General features: G+C 35.8%; 3 protein-coding genes across 4 annotated transcripts; all 3 read left to right on the top strand.

The window, feature by feature from the left end:
- The first annotated feature begins 501 nt into the window (after positions 1-501).
- Positions 502-6,579, top strand: LOC105253109 (phosphatidylinositol 4,5-bisphosphate 3-kinase catalytic subunit delta isoform). Its single transcript, XM_011260914.3, has 10 exons — positions 502-1,251; positions 1,688-2,140; positions 2,220-2,657; positions 2,746-3,176; positions 3,258-3,545; positions 3,619-3,897; positions 3,977-4,246; positions 4,324-4,638; positions 4,718-5,180; positions 5,272-6,579. Exons 1-10 carry the CDS (start codon positions 1,093-1,095, stop codon positions 5,401-5,403), a joined length of 3,228 nt encoding a protein of 1,075 aa, XP_011259216.1. The 5' UTR covers positions 502-1,092; the 3' UTR covers positions 5,404-6,579.
- Positions 6,580-7,335: 756 nt separating this feature from the next.
- LOC105253110 (protein white) lies at positions 7,336-13,238 on the top strand. Of its 2 annotated transcripts, none has more exons than XM_011260915.2 (10): positions 7,336-8,321; positions 9,100-9,334; positions 9,976-10,286; positions 10,683-10,881; positions 10,957-11,095; positions 11,184-11,514; positions 11,921-12,052; positions 12,149-12,377; positions 12,737-12,842; positions 12,919-13,238. In XM_011260915.2, exons 1-10 carry the CDS (start codon positions 8,226-8,228, stop codon positions 13,190-13,192), a joined length of 2,052 nt encoding a protein of 683 aa, XP_011259217.1. In that variant the 5' UTR covers positions 7,336-8,225; the 3' UTR covers positions 13,193-13,238. The 2 variants fall into 2 exon arrangements, with proteins under 2 accessions (XP_011259217.1, XP_025269536.1); XM_025413751.1 differs by having other exon boundaries at positions 10,680-10,881.
- A 1,058-nt stretch (positions 13,239-14,296) lies between these two features.
- On the top strand, positions 14,297-19,212 carry LOC105253111 (protein scarlet). The gene is made up of 15 exons (XM_011260916.2): positions 14,297-14,385; positions 15,024-15,124; positions 15,197-15,245; positions 15,334-15,383; positions 15,607-15,746; positions 15,813-15,983; positions 16,050-16,288; positions 16,697-16,892; positions 16,981-17,012; positions 17,133-17,238; positions 17,851-18,078; positions 18,160-18,295; positions 18,370-18,475; positions 18,811-18,911; positions 18,984-19,212. The coding sequence occupies exons 2-15, from the start codon at positions 15,046-15,048 to the stop codon at positions 19,151-19,153; spliced, it is 1,803 nt and encodes a 600-aa protein (XP_011259218.1). The 5' UTR covers positions 14,297-14,385; positions 15,024-15,045; the 3' UTR covers positions 19,154-19,212.

The following is a 19,212-nucleotide window of genomic DNA, read 5'->3' as shown; positions in this document are numbered from 1 at the left end:
CACATGACAAACGAGGCGTTTGGCCTCCAATCGGGCTAAGGAAACTTCGTCCTAAATATTCTGATTGGTGAGAAAAAATAAATGATATAAAATATAATAAATACGTAACAAATAAATGTAGATAAAAAATAAGGAAATAGATATATTTAAAAAACATGTATAAACAAATAATCAATATATTGATTATTTGTTTATACATTTTTTTAAAATATGTCTATTTCCTCATTTTTTATCTAAATTAATTCGTTATATATTTATTGTATTTTACATTATATTTACTTTTATATTTATTTATTCATTATATTTATTTTTTTATTACGTTACGAACGCTTCGATTGACCAATCAGAATATTTAGGACGATATATTTAATGTATAAAAGGATTCTCTTTTCCGAAATACATTTTCTGGAATATACGAGAAATTATCCGACCGAGAGAGCCAATCGGAGCGCGGCTCGAGCCTGCGCGAAGGATGTTTAAGCGCATCTCACAGGACATCCGCTCGCAGCAGCTGCTGCTGATTGAACGCGAGGTAAATAATAGCGGAACCATGTTTTGTTATTACGTGTGGATAATGGTTATTTGTATCTTGGCACGCGTACGAGATATCGGTACTGTTTGAAGGAAGCAAGGAAAAAAAAAAGGAAGAGGTCCGTTGCATCTCGCGGATGCGAAGCGAATCCGTCTGCGATTGCATCGCGAACAGACGCGAAGTATCTCGCCGCGAGAAGTAGATAGCGATACATGTATATATATAAATATACGTACATATATATTTATATATATACATATATGCACACATATATATCTTTCCACTGTACCGCGAATTCTTGGACGTTACGAAACTATCTCGCGCCACGGGCAGCCAGCAGCTTTCCCATCGCAAATGGGAAAGATGAACCAGAGATTTATCAGACGGCACAGACGATAGTCGGGGAGTTATTTTTGATTGACGCCTCTCCCGTCACCACGACGTCTTTCCGTGATGTGAAAGTGGATCGACGTATGTACGTGGTGCTCGCCCACCGTACGTGCGTGCGATTCGTTTAACTTGTGCCTGATAAAGAGTCGCTCCGAGTTTTCCTATTCATCATGGTGCACGGTGCCATACCGAGCTCATACAAATACAACTTTTGGGCGGAGAGGCCCGGGGATGAGCCCTTGGTGGTGGAACTCACGTGCCTCATGCCAAACGGTGTTGTCATACCGTTTGAGATCAATCGCAATATTACCTTGGACCAGATCAAGGAGGTAAGCGTCTTGTTGAGTGTACGTACAATGCAGACATCTCTTCTGTCATTGCGCGATTTCGTCTTTTCCCTTTAATTCGCCTCAAATGTATATATATTCTCGTACTCTGATTGCATTGCGTAGCGCAAAAACGCCTACAGTACCTAAAAATAAAGAATAAAACTAGATTCTAGCATCTTGGAACATGTATGTATTTAGTCGAATGGAAAAATTTATTTCAAGATGTAATTATAATAGCCTGTGTTATTATTAGTTTGAGAAAATATTAATATATATGAGAAGAACGTATACGTATGTTGTACTTATTTGAATGCAACTGCTGGGCAAGTACACATGTATACAAGGGAAAAACATATTATGCGTGTTCAATGCGAGAGAGTCGAAACATTAAAATGATCAACATGATGCACAAAAATATGTTTCAAACATTTGACAGGATCTGTGGGATGAGGCTAGTAAGTACCCTCTTCATGGAACGTTGAAGGATGCACCGTCCTATGTATTTTCGTGCATCAATTCAAATGCAGAGATAGAAGAATTGCGAGATGAAACGAGACGTCTCTGTGATATAAAGCCGTTTTGTTCGGTGTTAAGAGTTATAGAACGTGAAGGTAAAGGCGATAGGAATTTAGATTCACAAATTGGTGTCTTAATCGGTAAAGGTCTGCATGAGTTTGCTGCCCTGAAAAATTCCGAGGTCAATGACTTTAGATGGAAAATGCGTCTCTTGGGGGATGACGTAGCTTTAGGTAGACAAAAGAAAAGCTGGACGGAAAAGGTGCATTATCAGTTTCCATCGAGAGTAGCAGCGCCGACTGTACCTAAAAATATTGAAATTCGTTTGAAGGACGGAAATATCGTTTTAGTTACTAAGTTCGAAAACTCAGAGGTAAGATCAAATAATTTCCACATTTTCTTTCGCTCTTCTCCAACATATCTTGCTAAAATGGCAAATTATATTATTCCAGACAGCATTTACCTTTCAAATAGCACATACCACTACGCCACCTGAATTGCTCGAGATAATCTTGAACAAGAGAGCAAACACTCTCAATACTCGGGGTGAACAACCAAACGACTTTACGCTTAAGATTTGCGGACAGGAGGAGTACTTGATCGGCGACAATATTCCGCTCATACAGTTTAACTATATTCAAGATTGCCTAGCAAAAGACATTGTACCGACGCTAGTTACGCTCAGCAAACAGAGCGTACCTGTGGACCAAGATAATGCAATCGACAATCCGGAAATGGACACGTTGCAGCGTACGAAACCCTCGTCTTCCACGTTAACGTTGCGCAAAAAGGGCAAGCATATTTCGGCGTGGAAACTCGAGGAGCCATTCGTTTTCACTGTGAATAAAATTTCCCGACTTAATTGCGACGCCGCTCAACGTACTGTAGAGGTATATTACAATCTATTTAAAAATTTTTTTTAAGAAACAAATCCATCAAAAACTATCGTATGAGTCTGATTCTTTGTTTTATACATAGATTGGACTGCAAGCTGGACTTTTTCACGGTGGAAAATCGCTCTGCGAAAGTCAAAAAACCAAAGAAATTATTGTAAATTCCGATGGTAGTTGCGAATGGGAAGAAAGTCTCAAGTTTGACATCAAAGTCAGAGATATACCGCGAATGGCACGGCTGTGTTTTGTATTGTATGAAATCAGCAAGACTGCAAAAGGCTTGAAGAGCAGAAAACTGGTCAGGGATTCGAAACAGGAGTTCTTTATAAATCCTTTATGTTGGGCAAATACAACGATATATGATTTTAAATCCCAGTTGAAAACCGGTGCTATGACATTGTATACATGGACTTATGCGGAAGATATACAAAACGACGATTTACTTCATCCTCTTGGAACAGTGGTCTCGAATCCTCATATAGACAGGGCAGCTGCTCTCATGTTAACGTTTCCAAAGTAACTACATATTTTGTAATTTACATAATGTGAGAAATAGTATTTGTGTTATGTATCTATTTTATCTAATTACTATTTCAGTTATGGAAAGGATCAATGCGTTCTTTATCCTACACCTGAAAAAATGGTCGAATACGCCCAAACATTGCGAGAACAATCAAACGAACGTCCGGTTAAAGACGAATTGAATCAAGAATCTGATGTTAGTCAACAATTGGAACAATTAAGATTATTAGCTGACCGGGATCCATTGCACGAATTACACGAGCAAGAAAAGAAGACAATGTGGATGTTGAGGCATCATTGTCTTCGTGAAATTCCAACGCTTTTAGCTAAATTATTACAATGTGTAGAATGGAATGATCATAGGTTAGATATTGATTAATATTAATTGAATGCCTATGAACGATATACATGAATCGAAAATTGCGAATATTTGCAGGGAAGTCGCGGAAGCTACGGCACTTATACAACAATGGCCAAAATTGCCGGCGGAGAAGGCTTTGGAATTATTAGATTATGCTTATGCGGATCAAAACGTTCGAAATTTTGCAGTCCATTGTTTAAAGGACGTCACCGATGATGATCTCAGTCTTTATTTGCTGCAGCTCGCTCAAGCTTTAAAACATGAAAATTATCTGGCGTGCCCTTTGACGGAATTTCTATTGAAACGGGCACTGAATAATCGAAGAATAGGACACTATTTATTTTGGCATCTCAGGTTAGTTGCAGTTTCATATGCACTATTCAGATTTATCTATATATTCTCGTCTCTTATTTGCTCAATTTATAAAAATTAGGTCAGAGATGCAAGTCGGTTCGGTGTCAGTTCGTTTCGGTCTTATATTAGAAGCGTACTGTAGAGGAAGCCAACAGCATATGCGATCGTTATTCAAGCAGCTCAAGTGCTTGGATAAATTGAGAAGCGTTTCGGAACAAGTAAAACAAAAAAAAGATCGTAAAACGGCCCTCCAGGGCTTTCAGGATTTTATTCAGGAACCGCACTGCCAAGAGGCGATATCCAATGTTTTTAATCCTCTCGATCCACGTTTCAGGTGGAATCGCATCAAGTGAGCTGTTTTTAAAACTTATGAAAATGCAAGTCCCACTTTAAATCTTCTTGATTGCTTTTCTCTCTTTGTTCTAGAATTGAAAAGTGTCGGGTGATGGACAGTAAGATGCGACCACTCTGGCTAGTTTTCGAAAATAGCGATCCTTTCGGTGAAGATATTTACTTAATCCTCAAACATGGAGATGACTTGAGACAAGACATGTTGACACTTCAAATGCTACGTATTATGGATAAGCTCTGGAAAAAGGAGGGCTTGGATTTGCGTATGAATCCGTATGGTTGCATATCCACAGAGAATAGAGTCGGAATGATAGAAGTAGTGTTGAATGCAGAAACGATCGCGAATATCCAGAAAGAAAAAGGCACGTTTTCTGCGACAGCAGCCTTCAGGTGAGTAAAACCCGCAGACACATCATGCGGCGTCGGAAATACGAACGACAAAAATTCTTTTTTTGCTTTTTTTTTATAGGAGAGGTTCTTTGTTAGCTTGGCTAAAGGACCACAATCATACGGAAACGGCATTGAACAAAGCGATCGAGGAATTTACCTTGAGTTGTGCAGGTTACTGCGTCGCGACTTACGTTCTTGGAATAGCCGATAGACATTCTGACAATATAATGGTCAAGAAGACTGGACAGTTGTTTCACGTCGATTTCGGTCATATCTTGGGTCACTTTAAAGAGAAGTTTGGATTCAGACGCGAACGCGTGCCCTTTGTTTTAACCAACGACTTTGTACACGTTATAAATAAGGGCCAAACGAAAAAGGGTCACGCCGCCGAATTTCAAAGATTTCAGAGTTATTGCGAGCAAGCTTTTTTGATATTGCGTCAACACGGGGGTCTTATATTGTCCCTATTCGCTATGATGATATCTACTGGATTGCCTGAACTCTCATCGGAGAAAGATCTGAATTATCTTAGAGATACTTTGGTAAGTATGGTCGCCAAGATACAATCGTTAATATACTACAACAATAAAGACGATACATTTAAATGATATCTACATTTAAATATTTTTCTAGGTCCTGGAAATGTCCGAAAACGAAGCACAAAAGCACTTTAGGAGTAAATTCGATGAGGCTCTTTGCAATTCGTGGAAAACGTCGTTAAATTGGGCGTCGCATAATATGTCTAAGAATAATAAGACTACGTGAAGGACGACAATCGCACTTTGCGCGATAAGTCTTGAAAACTTAAGAATGCAATTACGACATCATTGAATAGTGCGCGTTATCAATGTTAAGATGTACATTCTGACACATTTGTACGTCGTGATTGATTGCCTGTCTGGGACACTACTTGTGAACTAGTAAAGACTGTCGTTTCCATAACTCCAATACTGTCGTTAGGATTAAAAAATTGACGATCGTAACCAGTATACAATTGAGACTGTTTAAAATCGATTGTTGCTGCTGCTAGCGTCAGTGAACGTCGTACTATCCGAAAATTGTCTCTCCAGACTCGAAAATATGTTAGGCTCGTACATTTTTTCAGAGCCTTATTACTCTACGCAGCATGAACAGTCGGTGCCGTATATATATGCCTATGTTCGGTATAGTAAAATACGTTCTTCAATGACGGACGTACGGTACATATCACTGAACAGAATACTTTTTAAGTTTCGCTCAGCTAAAGTCTAGTTTAAGTTTCCGTCGAGCGATCTTAAATTTGAAGTCGTGTAAAATTAGAAACTGATTTTATTTCATTAAAAAATTGGATATTGCATCCAAAATACTTATAGTGAAACGCCAAGAGATCTATGTGATGGTTGATACACGAATTATTTACTTGTAACGAAATAAATCATAAAAGTCTTACATTATTTTCGTCAACGATAGAGATATGCCGATTTTAATTATAACAAAAATGTGTGACAAAATAAAGACTTTCGTTTTGTCAAATGTGATACAGAAAAATGCAACACGCGTCGCAACGTTTTTTATAATTCGAAAAGAAGCTTGGTGATTGTTTCAATAATGGACGATACGGTTTCTTCCGCATCGTCCATTGGCAATGACAGTGTGTGATAACCCAAAGCAATATCTATTTTGCGAAACTGTGACCGGACGAAGCAGTATCGATGAAAATATCATGATTAATCTCGGGCAATCATAATCTTGATCCTGGGATAATCTATTTCTTCTTTGAATATCAATTAAGCGCGAAATTAACTGCAGTGATTTGCGTAACTGCCGACTGAAAATATTCTTTTCCGTGTCGAAGATTAATTTTTTATTCGAGAGCAAGAAGAAATGATATTTCATGTCGATGACAAGTGAAATCTTTCCTATTATTATATCATGCGTGTGATATCGTGTTTGAGATACATGCATATATAGATACATGAAAACACGAAACCACACTACATATACATATAAAATTTTGATAAATATACCGCAATCCACACATATAGCGATGTAATTGAATCAGTAAGGCCACATTCATACTTCAGCGCTGTCCTACATAATAGATTGCTACGCTTTCATGAAAAAAATAGCTCTAAAACGACGACGCCACCGTACCGCGCGCTCTTCTCTCCCACAAACACATAATGTAAGATAAGATAATGATCTCTAATACACTCTAGGAAAGAAACAATGTTGCAGACTGCGTCAAACAATGTCGCATATCCATATTATCATCATCAACATCATCCTCATTCTCTTAACTAATACATTATTTAAATTGTTTAAAGTAATTCTTTATATACAGGGTGTCAGAGCAATCTGTTCCCAAAAAAAGCTTACCTCGAGAGCTTTTCAAAATATTATAATAAAGTATTTTTTCATCGAGTACTTTTAGAATTATAAGGCTTGAAATCATTTCTTAATTTTTACATAAACCATAAAATATCTAGTAAAATATTCATTTTTCGATTATCTTGCCTTAATACTTTTATGTATAAAGTAATGAGAGGAATCAATTGGTGTAAAGAAAACACATAATTGTCTCGAAAAAAAAAATATTTAATTATTAATTTCAAATTACATATTTTTTCCTTGAAACAATTATGTGTTTTCTTTACACCAATTGATTCCTCTCATTATTTTGTACGTAAATATGTTAAGATAAGATGATCGAAAAATGAATATTTTACTAAATATATATATATTTTATGGTTTATGTAAAATTAAGAGATTATATCAAGCTTCATAACTAGAAAACTAGTAGTAAGTAAAAAGTAGTAGTAGTAGTACTCGATGAAAAAATACTTTATTATAGTGTTTTGAAAAGCTGTCGAGGTAAGCTACAAGAGACTTTTTTGGGGGGAAGAGATTGCCCTGACACCCTACACACACGCATAATATACATATAGCGTTAGATATATTTACGTGTGTACATCTTGAAATCCCTCGATCGAGTTTGATTTCGATACCGCGTGCTCTTAATTTTTATGGAAGAATTTGTCCGAAAATAAGCCCGACTAGAGGGACTGTAAAAAGAGAGATAGGGTGACTGTGCACGCGATGGAAACCGACGGAGAGGGGCGTTCCTCACGACCGATTCGCGCGCGATATATATTGTCGTTCTCGCGTAGTACACGCAGGTGGTGCGTACACGCATCCGCGATACCGCGAGAAAAAGAAGACGGGCTCTCTCGTTCTTCTGGTAGCTCTACACCGGACTGTCTCGTGCGCGGTTTTCCAACACACACGCGACCACATTTCACTCTCGCAATTTTTTTCTTTTTCATCGTCTCGCAACGATATTGGAATATTGTAATTTTGTACAATGTACGCATAGAGAGAGATCTGTATATATTGATCGGTGTCTACTGTAAATAAAACCGATTTCGAAACCGTTGCGTTCTTTCCATTACAAAAATTATCATAAGTTACATCACGCGAGTATAAACATGTTCTACTACTATCTGTAATTAATATCCCGTCGTACAATTTTTTTTTCTTAATCGAGTGTACTTGTCAGTGGGAAGAGAGAAAAGAGAAAGATTAAGCAAGCATAGTCATCCAAAAAAATGACTGCTACCGAGGAAACGGAGCCGTTGATATCCACGACACCGACGACTTCCGCCGGTAAAAGTCAAAGGGTCACTTATCATGCAATCTCCTTTGTAAGTAGGATTAGCAGAATATGATCCAATTATTTATTTTATAAATGCAAACGACAAATTAATTAAATCGAAATCATTTTCAGTTGGATTGTTTTCCGTTCGGTTCTTCGAGCTTATCTTTTATCTTTACATATCTCATTTTCATGCACATGCATCGTGTAATGTCATTTTTAAACCCCAGCATCGACGACATTTACGTCTTAATATGGCTTCGTGCCTCCGATTCTACCGAGAACGACTGCGTGTCAAAATTATAATTCGAGCAAAATCGATCAATTTAATCGCAAATTAACCGACTAAATATCAGACTTTTGTATAAAATCAATTTATTAATTCTTTCTTTATCTCTAACAAATATATCATCGAAAGAAATCAAATTTTAGAGAGAGAAAGAGAATAATCAATGATAAAGAATTACTCGAAAAATGATTTGGATAAATGAAGAAAAAATGTCATGTTTCTTATGCAATTATGCGCAAAAATTTTATATTTTATATATTTAACATATATATTTATAATTTTTAATTCGAAGCTTTTTTTATTACATTTCGAAAGATGTTAAAAATTTAAAATATACAATAAAAAATGAGTTTCGAAAGTTTTTATCAGAAAAAAATCTCAAAATTAGTGAAAGAAATATTAAAAAAACATAGTAGATTGAAACAATTTAAGCAATGAAACGTAATTAGTTTTTACTAATCCATGCTTTTGCATGGATTTTTACGTTATTATTTACATTAAAATATGTAGAAAGAAAATAGAAGCTCTATTGTTACAGGAAATAAACGAAAGGGATAGATTGCACGACGGAAGCCCCGAGAATTCCTTTAGTCTAAAACCGATTTCGAATGCGCCGACAGGCGTGAATTTTAACAGCGAAATCTCCACCGACAGAATCACGTACACGTGGAACGACGTAAATGTCTATTATAGCACGAAAACCGACAGGATCTGGGATCGATTGATGTTCAGACCTAGTAGGTCCATCGCCCAAAAGCACATATTAAAGGATGGTAAAAAGAACGACTCTTCTTCTATATTCGCGACAGTTTCCCAGTAAAAAAAGTCCATATGTAATCATATATAAATGTATATGAATAAGTCCATACATGTTTTCTTTCTCTTATATTATACTCTATCTGTTTATAAAAAAAGGAATAATTAAAAAATAATTTTTGCATTGTTTCTCTTAAAGTTTACAATTAAATATTCTACATATAATTACGTATAGAATATTATAATTTAGTCGCAACATTTCAATTGTTCTAAACAAATTAAGCGAAAATTATTCTTTTAATTATTTTTCAATCATTCTTATATATATCATTATGTGTGTGTATGGAATTATACGTATATAATTTATATATAGAATATTATATAATTTAATCGCAAATTTTATTTTTATTATTTATTTTATTATTATTAAATTTTATTTTTATTATTATTCTAATTATATTTTCTGTAGAAATTGACAAAAAATATATAAAGGAGAGGAAAAAATTCTATATATTCTATAATTATATATATTTAATCAAATATATATATTTATGTATGATTATCCCATATAGACTATTTTTAGACTTGTAAAATATATATGTATGTGTACATACGGAGTTCTTCCATATTTCAGAAAATAAATCGGCATTCTTTTTAGTGTGCGGAGTGGCCTATCCTGGCGAATTACTCGTAATCATGGGCGCATCAGGTGCAGGCAAAACGACCTTACTAAACGCATTGACGTTTCGCACGACACGCGGAGTGTCCGCGTCCGGTTTAATGGCCGCCAACGGTCGGAGGACATCGCCGGACGTCCTCACCTCGAGGATGGCTTATGTACAGCAAGATGATTTATTTATTGGCACATTGACAGTGACAGAACACTTGATGTTTCAGGCGACGGTGCGGATGGATCGGCACATACCTCGTCACCAGAGGATCAAGCGGGTCAATGAGGTCATCGACGAGGTAATGTGATGCAGGAATCCTGCAGCAGGATGCTCATATACATATAGTCCATTTTCCTCTTCACGATTATACATTTTATACATTAAAAATTTATTTAAAAAATTATATATATTTTAATAAAGTATATTATTTATAGTATAATATAATATATATTATATTATATTTTGTTTAATATACCTTATATATTATATTATACATACTATTATATTATAAAATTAATTATTAATAAAAATTAATAGATTTTATAAAAATATTTAAACATTAAAAATTTAAAATATTTAAAACTTATTAAAAATTAACTTTATTATAAGATAAGTCTTTTAATTAATTCAGTATCAATTATTATAAATACTTGGAATAAGTACCGTCAATTTTCAATGTTTCTTTCATAAGCAGCTCGCCCTTTCGAAATGTCGAAACACCACGATAGGGATACCCGGTAAACTAAAGGGTCTTTCGGGCGGTGAAATGAAGAGATTATCCTTCGCTTCCGAAGTATTGACCGATCCGCCGCTTATGTTTTGCGACGAGCCGACATCCGGCTTAGATTCCTTCATGGCTCATCAAGTTGTTTCTATCTTGAAGGCTTTGGCGGGTGAGTGAGCCGCGATAAGAGCTGCGAGCTCGTTATATCTCGCGGTATAAAGACATAATAAACAAATTCCAACAGCAAATGGTAAAACGATTGTCGTCACTTTACATCAACCTTCGTCGGAGCTGTTCGCTCTATTTGATAAAATTCTGTTGATGGCCGAAGGAAGAGTCGCCTTCATGGGTACCACCGCGCAAGCTTGTTCCTTCTTCAAGACGTAAGCTTAAATGTAAAGTAAATAAAACTATCAGATTTGTATTTTTAAAAATGAAAGCTCATCCGTTACGATGTATAATATCTCCCAGGCTTGGCGCAACTTGTCCCAACAACTACAACCCTGCCGATTACTTCGTGCAAATGTTGGCCGTGATACCGGGACGCGAGTTGGCCTGCAGACACGCGATCAAAACGACGTGCGATACCTTCCGGAATAGCGAATATGGCAGAAAGGTCGTCACAGAAGCAGAAACAGTCCATGGCGAATTCGAGAGTTCCCTCAAGTATTACACCAAAGATCCCGGTCGCTCGCCTTACAAGGCGAGCTGGTGCGAGCAGTTTCGCGCAGTCCTATGGCGATCCTGGTTGTCAGTGATCAAGGAACCGATCCTCATCAAAGTTCGCCTCCTACAGACTATCGTGCGTTTTTCTCCCGTACAAGCACAAAAATTGACGGCATAACTCTCTTAAATAGAATCAATATATTGCCATTATAGTAGAGCAGAGGCTTTAATTATAATTATAATAGTAGTGAAATCTTACTGACAAGAATCAAATATTAATAGTTGCCGATTTTTCGGAGAAATTTTATTAACATAATCAGTGAAACAGAGGAATTTTTTCACTAAAGATCAATCATATTAATCAGTGATATTTTTATCGAACAATGTAAGAGAGTATCACCTCGTATCACCTCGTTCTTTCAGTCTTTATGTGAAATGATGAAAAATACTTTTTCTTCGCTCTATTTATAAAATTAAAAATGACAAATTATATCAACAGATTTCACGAAAATTAAAAAGGAAATTTCAATTTTTTGCCACAGATGATCTCGCTATTGATCGGTGTCACTTACTTCGGCCAGCATATCGATCTGGACGGCGTGATGAACATTAACGGCGCTCTGTTCGTTTTCCTTAACTGCATGACTTTTCAGAACGTCTTCGCAGTTATTAATGTGAGATTTTGAGATATAAGTCAAATTTACAATTTTTATATCAGTCAGAGAGATGCTTAATAAAGATCCAATAAGATCGAAAATCTGTATCCACAGGTATTTTGCGCCGAATTACCGATATTTCTTCGCGAACACAGAAATGGCATGTATCGCACCGACGTTTATTTTATCTGCAAAACGCTGGCGGAAGCGCCAATATTCCTAGCGATACCGCTGATGTTTACCATCATCGTTTATCCCATGATCGGTCTTTATCCCGACGTGAGGCATTTCTGTATCACCGCTTCCGTATTAACTCTTGTGGCCAACGTGTCGACTTCGTTCGGTAAAAAAAGTCCATATATAATCAAATATAATTATAATAAATCAAATATAATAAATATAAAATATGTTTTCTTTTTCTTATATAAGCTCTGTACAGGAAAAATAATAAGAATTATTTTTCACATTCTTTTTTTTAGAAAAAGTAAAATATTTTTAAACTTCTCCAAATATCAATGTTTGTAAAAAAAATATATAAAAATTATTCTTCTACATAATTATTTTTAATTATTCTTATATTTATCTCATATATTTTATATATAATTATATTTATTTGATTATATATAGACTTTTTTTTATCTAAACAAGATAGCTTTAAACGGTCTCGCGTCTTCGCGCTCAATCTCTTCATTTTATTCCCAGGCTACCTGATATCCTGCATCAGCAACAACGTGACTACAGCTCTCTCCGTTGGTCCTCCGGTAATAATACCATTCTTGTTGTTTGGCGGCTTCTTTCTAAATACGGCGTGAGTATCGGCGAGAATTATTTCCGACATTATACTAATATTTAAGATACAACTGATTGACATATTCGTATGACAGATCCGTGCCGTCCTATTTTCTCTGGTTCTCGTATCTGTCCTGGTACCGTTACGGCAACGAGGCTCTTTTGGTCAACCAGTGGTCAGACATCGACTCTATAGCGTGCATCACAAACAACATCACGTGTCCGAAATCGGGACGCACCGTTCTCCAAACTTATAATTTCAGGGAGGAGGACTTCTCGATGGACATTCTCTGCTTGTTCGCGCTTATCGTGGCATTCCGTCTCCTGGCGTTTTTCGCCCTATTGTCAAAAACTCGTCGTTCGAAATAATGTATATCATTATTGTCCTGTGGAACGAACAGTTTTGCTCTTATTGCGCTTGTAATATACTTTTATAATAAGTATTTTTAATAAAATTCGAATGTTTATTATCAAAACCCTTTCATTGTCAAAAAATATTCGAAATAAAAGAGAACGAGTCGGTTTTTTTAAGTTTACAAATATGAGAGCCATTAAACATTTTTTTCACGAGTCTCATTCAGGCTATCGATGTCGACACACGCCGACCGCAAAAAGACGACGTAATAGGAACTGGAAGAAATGCATCTCCCTCGATTGCAGCTACCATATGTGTTGGCGTTTCCTGTATCGGGGTTGACCACTCTTTCGTTCGCGTCTAGATACTATTACAAACCGGTTGCTATGTACACCGTGCGATCGCGTGTTCGAAGGAAAGATATATAGGACGTAGAAGACAACATTGGGAGACCTTTGAGAGAACGCATCGTAAAAAAACCTGATGCATTCATATGTTTGCCGATCTTGCGATATTGTTCGCGGTCTACTGATTACGCCGAGATTGTCATTCAGATGGAAATAGGCAACACGATACGAAGGATACGCAGTTGTTGGCTCAACTATAACGCCAATCGTTGAAAACAATGCGTAACAATTCCAATAGAGGATTGGCCACGTTCAATTACGTGTAGGGTTTCGATTACAGTAAAGCCTGAGTCACGAACGAAGGGGACAATTTCCGGAAGCCTCGGGGTAGATGTCCTACGCGAATAAGCTATATTGATTTGCAAGAGTCGTCGGTGTCAGATTACACCGGTCATTAACCTGTCTCAATTTCAATATCGATTAGGAAAACTTGATGTTATAATTTTGCGTTCCAAAAAAATTTAATAGAGAAAGGATATAGTTTGTTAAAGTTGAATCTAATTGATACGTTTAAAGTGTTATATTTAAGGAAAAATAACATATATTTTTTTTTTATAAATTCTAGACGAATTTTCAATATTGATAACTATTGATCGCATCGATGATATTCAACTAGAAAGAAAGTTAAAGAAGGGAAGCGAAGTGCATCAAGTGCATCGAGTGGTGGTAGCAAATATGACGCGAAACCTGCAAGTCTCGCTTGCTTTTAGTTGCCAATCTCCGTCTCGTGTCTCGTTGTCGGTTTCCCGTCCTTCGCATTACTCGTCAAAGTTTTCAAGATCAGTGCATCAAATAACTCTGTGTGTATCGCATAACTATTTCGATCAATTTGTTCTTATAATTGTCGGGATATAGTTGATACCTGTACCATATTCGCATATTGTGAAAATATTTAAAAAAATAAGCAATAGAAAGATAGAGAGAGAGAGAGAGAGAGAGAGAGAAAAAATGGTGAAGTAATTGATGAATTTTTTGACGAAGTAATTGATGAATTTTTTAAATAAAAACGATAAATTTATTCATAAATTTTATGGTATACCAATTTCTTTTAACGAATTAATTATAAAATCTTCAATTAATTTGGCCAGATAATATATCAATTACAATATCTGTTTTAATCTTTTTAATAAAACAGTTAAAAATATTTGACATATCATCTGATCGATTTAATTAAACACTTATTCATTGAAAAAATCATCATACCAAATAAATTTATCGCTTATTTGGATCGAAAAAATGGTCATCATTTCTTCTTCACTATTTTCCTTAAAATGATTTTTTTCTAAAAAAGATAAGAGAGAAAAAAAGAAATGTTAATATTTCTTTCTCTTTCTTTGCGTGCAAGAGATACTCAGACAGGAAAATTATCTTTTTAAAAAAATTATTTATCATTTCCAACTATGTTTTCTTCGTCTCTCTCTTTTTCTCTCATATCAAGAGCAACGTAGGAAAGGTGCAAAATGCTTTCTTGGCAAAATTTGTCCGTTTACGCGATGGATCGAAACCGACACACCGTAAGCAAGCAGCTCATCAATAACGGTAATTCAACACACGTGTATTAGATGAAATAAGAACAGCATGATATGATTTGATTATCATCCTCTTTTTCAGTCCGAGGTGTCGTACGACCCGGCGAGCTAACCGCGATTTTAGGTGGCAGGTAAATTATTTACAGTCATCAACGTAATTGTGATCAACTGGCGTATCGTTCCTAATTGAAATCCTCTCTCCTTCTCTTCATAACGCAGCGGTGCTGGAAAGAGCTCGTTGATGACGGCGCTGGCATTTCGCACAGAATGTAAGTATTTATTTAAATTATTTTTATTTAAATTATTTTCTCTCTTTAAAAGAATCTCATAGGATTTTATATTTTAATAATATATTGAAAGCATTCTTAGAAATTCTTCAAATCAAATATCAAGTTAAAATTGTTTAAATATTCTCCGAATATTTTTAATATTATTAAATATTATTAAATTTTAATAATATTTTTAATTCGTCTCTTGCTTGCAAATTGACAGCCGACATTGTCGTGCACGGCGATATTCGCGTCGACGGTGCATTGGCTACCTCGTCATACATGAGACATCACAGTGGCTTTATGCATCAGGAAGACATGTTTATCGACACAATGACGGTGCTCGAGCACATTTGGTTTATGGTAAGCTTCAGTTTTTTCCTTTTTCCCTCAAGCGTCTCACATTTTCAACATGTATCTCTTCATCAGGCTAGAATGAAACTAGACGGAAGAATCCACGTGTCTAGCATTCGGCTAAAGATCGATCGTTTGCTGAGGGACGTGGGTCTAAAGGAGAGACGCGATGTTCGCATCGGCGGCGGTGATGATGGCAAAGTCCTCTCGGGTGGAGAAAGGAAGAGACTGGCTTTCGCTACTGAAGTACATACATTTCTACGCGTATTTATCGCCATCTAATCGAATTTTGTACAAAATCTCTCCTCGCAGTTGTTGACGGACCCTGAAGTACTGTTCCTGGATGAACCGACGACGGGACAGGACGCGCATTCGGCCGGCGTCCTCGTCTCGCACATGGTGTCCTTCGCATCGAGAAATCGCACGATCCTATGCACCATTCATCAACCAAGTTCCGTTATCTTTGATAGCTTTCATCGTATAATCCTTCTAGCCGGCGGTAGAGTGGCATTCGCTGGTACCGCCACGCAAGCGATACGATTTTTCTCCAGGTATATCCTCTCTTGAATCAGTGAAAGTAGTCACTGATTGAAGCAAGAGTAAAAAGTACTCATACTTTGCTTCTCTGTCTTATGCTTCATTGATTAACAGCAAGATTTCATTAAAAAATCAGCTAGTACTATCAATTGATTCTTCTGAATGAGATTTCACGGTTGAAAAAATATAAAATTTAAAATTTATAAAAAAATTAAAATTTATAAAATATAAAATTAAAATTAAAATTTATAAAATATAAAATTTAAAATTTATATAAAAATTTAAAAATATAAAAATGTAAAAATATAAAATATAAAGAAATGATGATGACTATCTGTGCTTTCTCCTTTTTTTTTTTAATCTGAATTAGAGAGATGCTGTCTTAGAAAATTAAAATAAAACATTGTCATTGCTATTCGTAGCCAAGGCTACGAGTGTCCGTACAATTATAACCCGGCCGATTTCCTGGTAGCAACTTTAGCGATCGCTTCCGGCGACGCGGACGGTAGCGGAAGAATCGCGCAGAAGATTTGCGACGCGTATCTCACGAGCGAAGCGTGCAACGAGATCGACGTTACGCTGCAACAGAAAATTGATAACATTCGATTGCGACACGTTGTAAGCAAACTAATTAAGAAAATAATTTATAGTAATTTAAAAAAAAATAATTAAAAAGATTTTATTATACCTTATTTCTTTGTTTTAGGTCAAGGGAAATACTTGTGAATTACGCTCCTTGTAAGTACCTTTTTTCGCAAAAAAAATATATATCAAAAATTATATTGAAAATCTCAAGGATGACTTGATGATTTAATTGCGTTCTTTTCATTTAATTCGTATAAACGCAATTTATTGCAGTAAAGAGCCGCACTGCTGGCTTCGACTTTATTGGCTAATTCATCGCGGATTTCTGCAAGTTCTGCGGGATCCTTCGGTACAATTTATTAGGATATTGCAGAAGATCGTAAGTAATCGCAAAAATATTTTAGATTAGTATTTAATAATAAAATTATAATTTTTATAATTATTAAAACTATATGTACGTATGTGTGTGTGTAATTTTTTTCTAAAATACTGCTCTATATAAAGTGTCCGAGAACCATCGAAAGTCTTTTTAATAAAAAAATCTCAAATTCTCTGGCCAATTTCTCTTAAGCAAAAATGTCGATAATTTCTTACATATTAGTTAGTTGATTAAAAAAAGAGCTTTTTTGTAAACTAAACTTTCTGCAACTAATAAAATGCATTCTTCAGTTAATTTCTGATTGAGTTTACTTAATAAAATTTTAATATAAGATTTAATTAGATTTACAAAAATATGATAGTAAAAATTAGAAACTTATAAAAATGATGATGTTGCTCGATATTTTAGCTACGAAAAAGTCTAAATTAGCCAAAGAAATTTGTTATTACGAAAATATCTGTTGATTTTGAAACACTATATATATCCATAATTAATTAAAAAATATATACATATAATTAAAATCCATTATAAAATCCTAATCTAAAATACGTACAAGAGAAGCTTTACTGTGGCCTAAAAAAAATTAACGACGAGTCGCATAATTGATTGCAGAGCGTCGCGACGGTCGCCGGTCTGTGCTTTGTCGGTGCCATTAACCTCGATCAATTGGGCATCCAAGCTGTGGAGGGTGTCATATTTCTCCTGGTAAGCGAGAACACGTTCTTTCCCATGTACGCGACCTTGGCGTTGATTCCGCAGGATTTGCCGCTTCTGTTTCGCGAGTACAAGGCGGGCATGTATCCCGTTCATCTTTACTACGCGGCGCGAATGATGTCGCTGGTGAGATCATCATCATCATCATCATCATCATCCGTTATTTTCCCCGAAAATCGTGCGCATTACGCATTTTGAAATTTTCAGATACCGGGCCTGCTGGTGGAGCCGATGCTATTCGCCGCGATTATCTACTGGATCGCAGGATTACGACCTACGATGGACGCTTTCGGCTCGACTATCCTGATAGTTGTACTCACGATGAACGTATCCACCGCTTGCGGTAAGCAAAGATGACATTAGCTGATCGTTCTAATCTAATCTAGATTTATTCATGAAACTTTTTGTTTTTCTTAGGATGCTTCTTCTCGGCCGTCTACAAAAGCATGCCACTGGCAATGGCATATCTGGTACCTTTCGATTACATTTTCATGCTAACCATGGGTCCTTTTATTAAACTTAGGTATTTATCATCATTAGATAAAATTATAACATATTTCCGTTATAATAAAATATTTAATATATTTCTGTCAATTTTTAAAGAAGTTATTAAAAAGAAGATGAATGTTTAGAGAAAGGAGATGAAACTCTTTTTTTCCTAAACGAGAAAAATTTATTAATTAAATCAACAATTTTATCACGATTTTAATTATAATTTCATTTTCAATTATTTTGACAAATTATTGCACAATCCTAAGTAGCTTCTCTCTTCTTATTCCGCGATTTATATCATATATCATTATATTTTATATCATAGAATCTTTCCTTTAATCGTTCTCTTTATTCGATAATTGACAGCTCATTGCCCGTATATATACGATGGGTAAGATATTTCTCCTGGTTGCTGCACTCGACGGAAACTCTCACTATTGTCCAATGGGAAGGCGTGCACAACATATGTAAGTTACATCGGGCATTACAACATGTATATATATTTTCTTATGAGATGTATAAAAATCTGCTGTAAACAGCTTGCGAAACGGTCGAACTACCCTGTCTCACCGAAGGAACCGAGGTGCTGGATCGCTACGATTTCAACGAGCACAACTTTTGGCCCGACATCATCCTTATGGCTGTCATTTACATCGTCTTCCATCTGTTGGCTTACATCTTTCTATGGAAGCGGTGCAGATCGAGATAAATGGAATTTATTAATGACTCTTTGACATAAAAATACAAACAGTTACTCTTTTATGAATA

This window comes from Camponotus floridanus, unplaced genomic scaffold, assembly GCF_003227725.1.
Source record: "Camponotus floridanus strain SB8 unplaced genomic scaffold, Cflo_v7.5 scaffold7, whole genome shotgun sequence".
NCBI lineage: Eukaryota > Metazoa > Arthropoda > Insecta > Hymenoptera > Formicidae > Camponotus > Camponotus floridanus.
Note: the sequence above shows the minus strand (reverse complement) of the source record. Positions and strands in the feature narration are given on the sequence as shown.

Coding starts and splice junctions, on each gene's coding strand:
- LOC105253109 (XM_011260914.3), top strand. CDS start 1,093: ATGGTGCACGGTGCCATACCGAGCTCATACAAATACAACTTTTGGGCG. Junction 1,252..1,687: donor CCTTGGACCAGATCAAGGAG/GTAAGCGTCTTG, acceptor AACATTTGACAG/GATCTGTGGGATGAGGCTAG. Junction 2,658..2,745: donor CCGCTCAACGTACTGTAGAG/GTATATTACAAT, acceptor TTTTATACATAG/ATTGGACTGCAAGCTGGACT.
- LOC105253110 (XM_025413751.1), top strand. CDS start 8,226: ATGACTGCTACCGAGGAAACGGAGCCGTTGATATCCACGACACCGACG. Junction 8,322..9,099: donor CTTATCATGCAATCTCCTTT/GTAAGTAGGATT, acceptor CTATTGTTACAG/GAAATAAACGAAAGGGATAG. Junction 10,287..10,679: donor TCAATGAGGTCATCGACGAG/GTAATGTGATGC, acceptor TTCTTTCATAAG/CAGCTCGCCCTTTCGAAATG.
- LOC105253111 (XM_011260916.2), top strand. CDS start 15,046: ATGCTTTCTTGGCAAAATTTGTCCGTTTACGCGATGGATCGAAACCGA. Junction 15,747..15,812: donor TCGAGCACATTTGGTTTATG/GTAAGCTTCAGT, acceptor TCTCTTCATCAG/GCTAGAATGAAACTAGACGG. Junction 17,239..17,850: donor TTAGGATATTGCAGAAGATC/GTAAGTAATCGC, acceptor AATTGATTGCAG/AGCGTCGCGACGGTCGCCGG.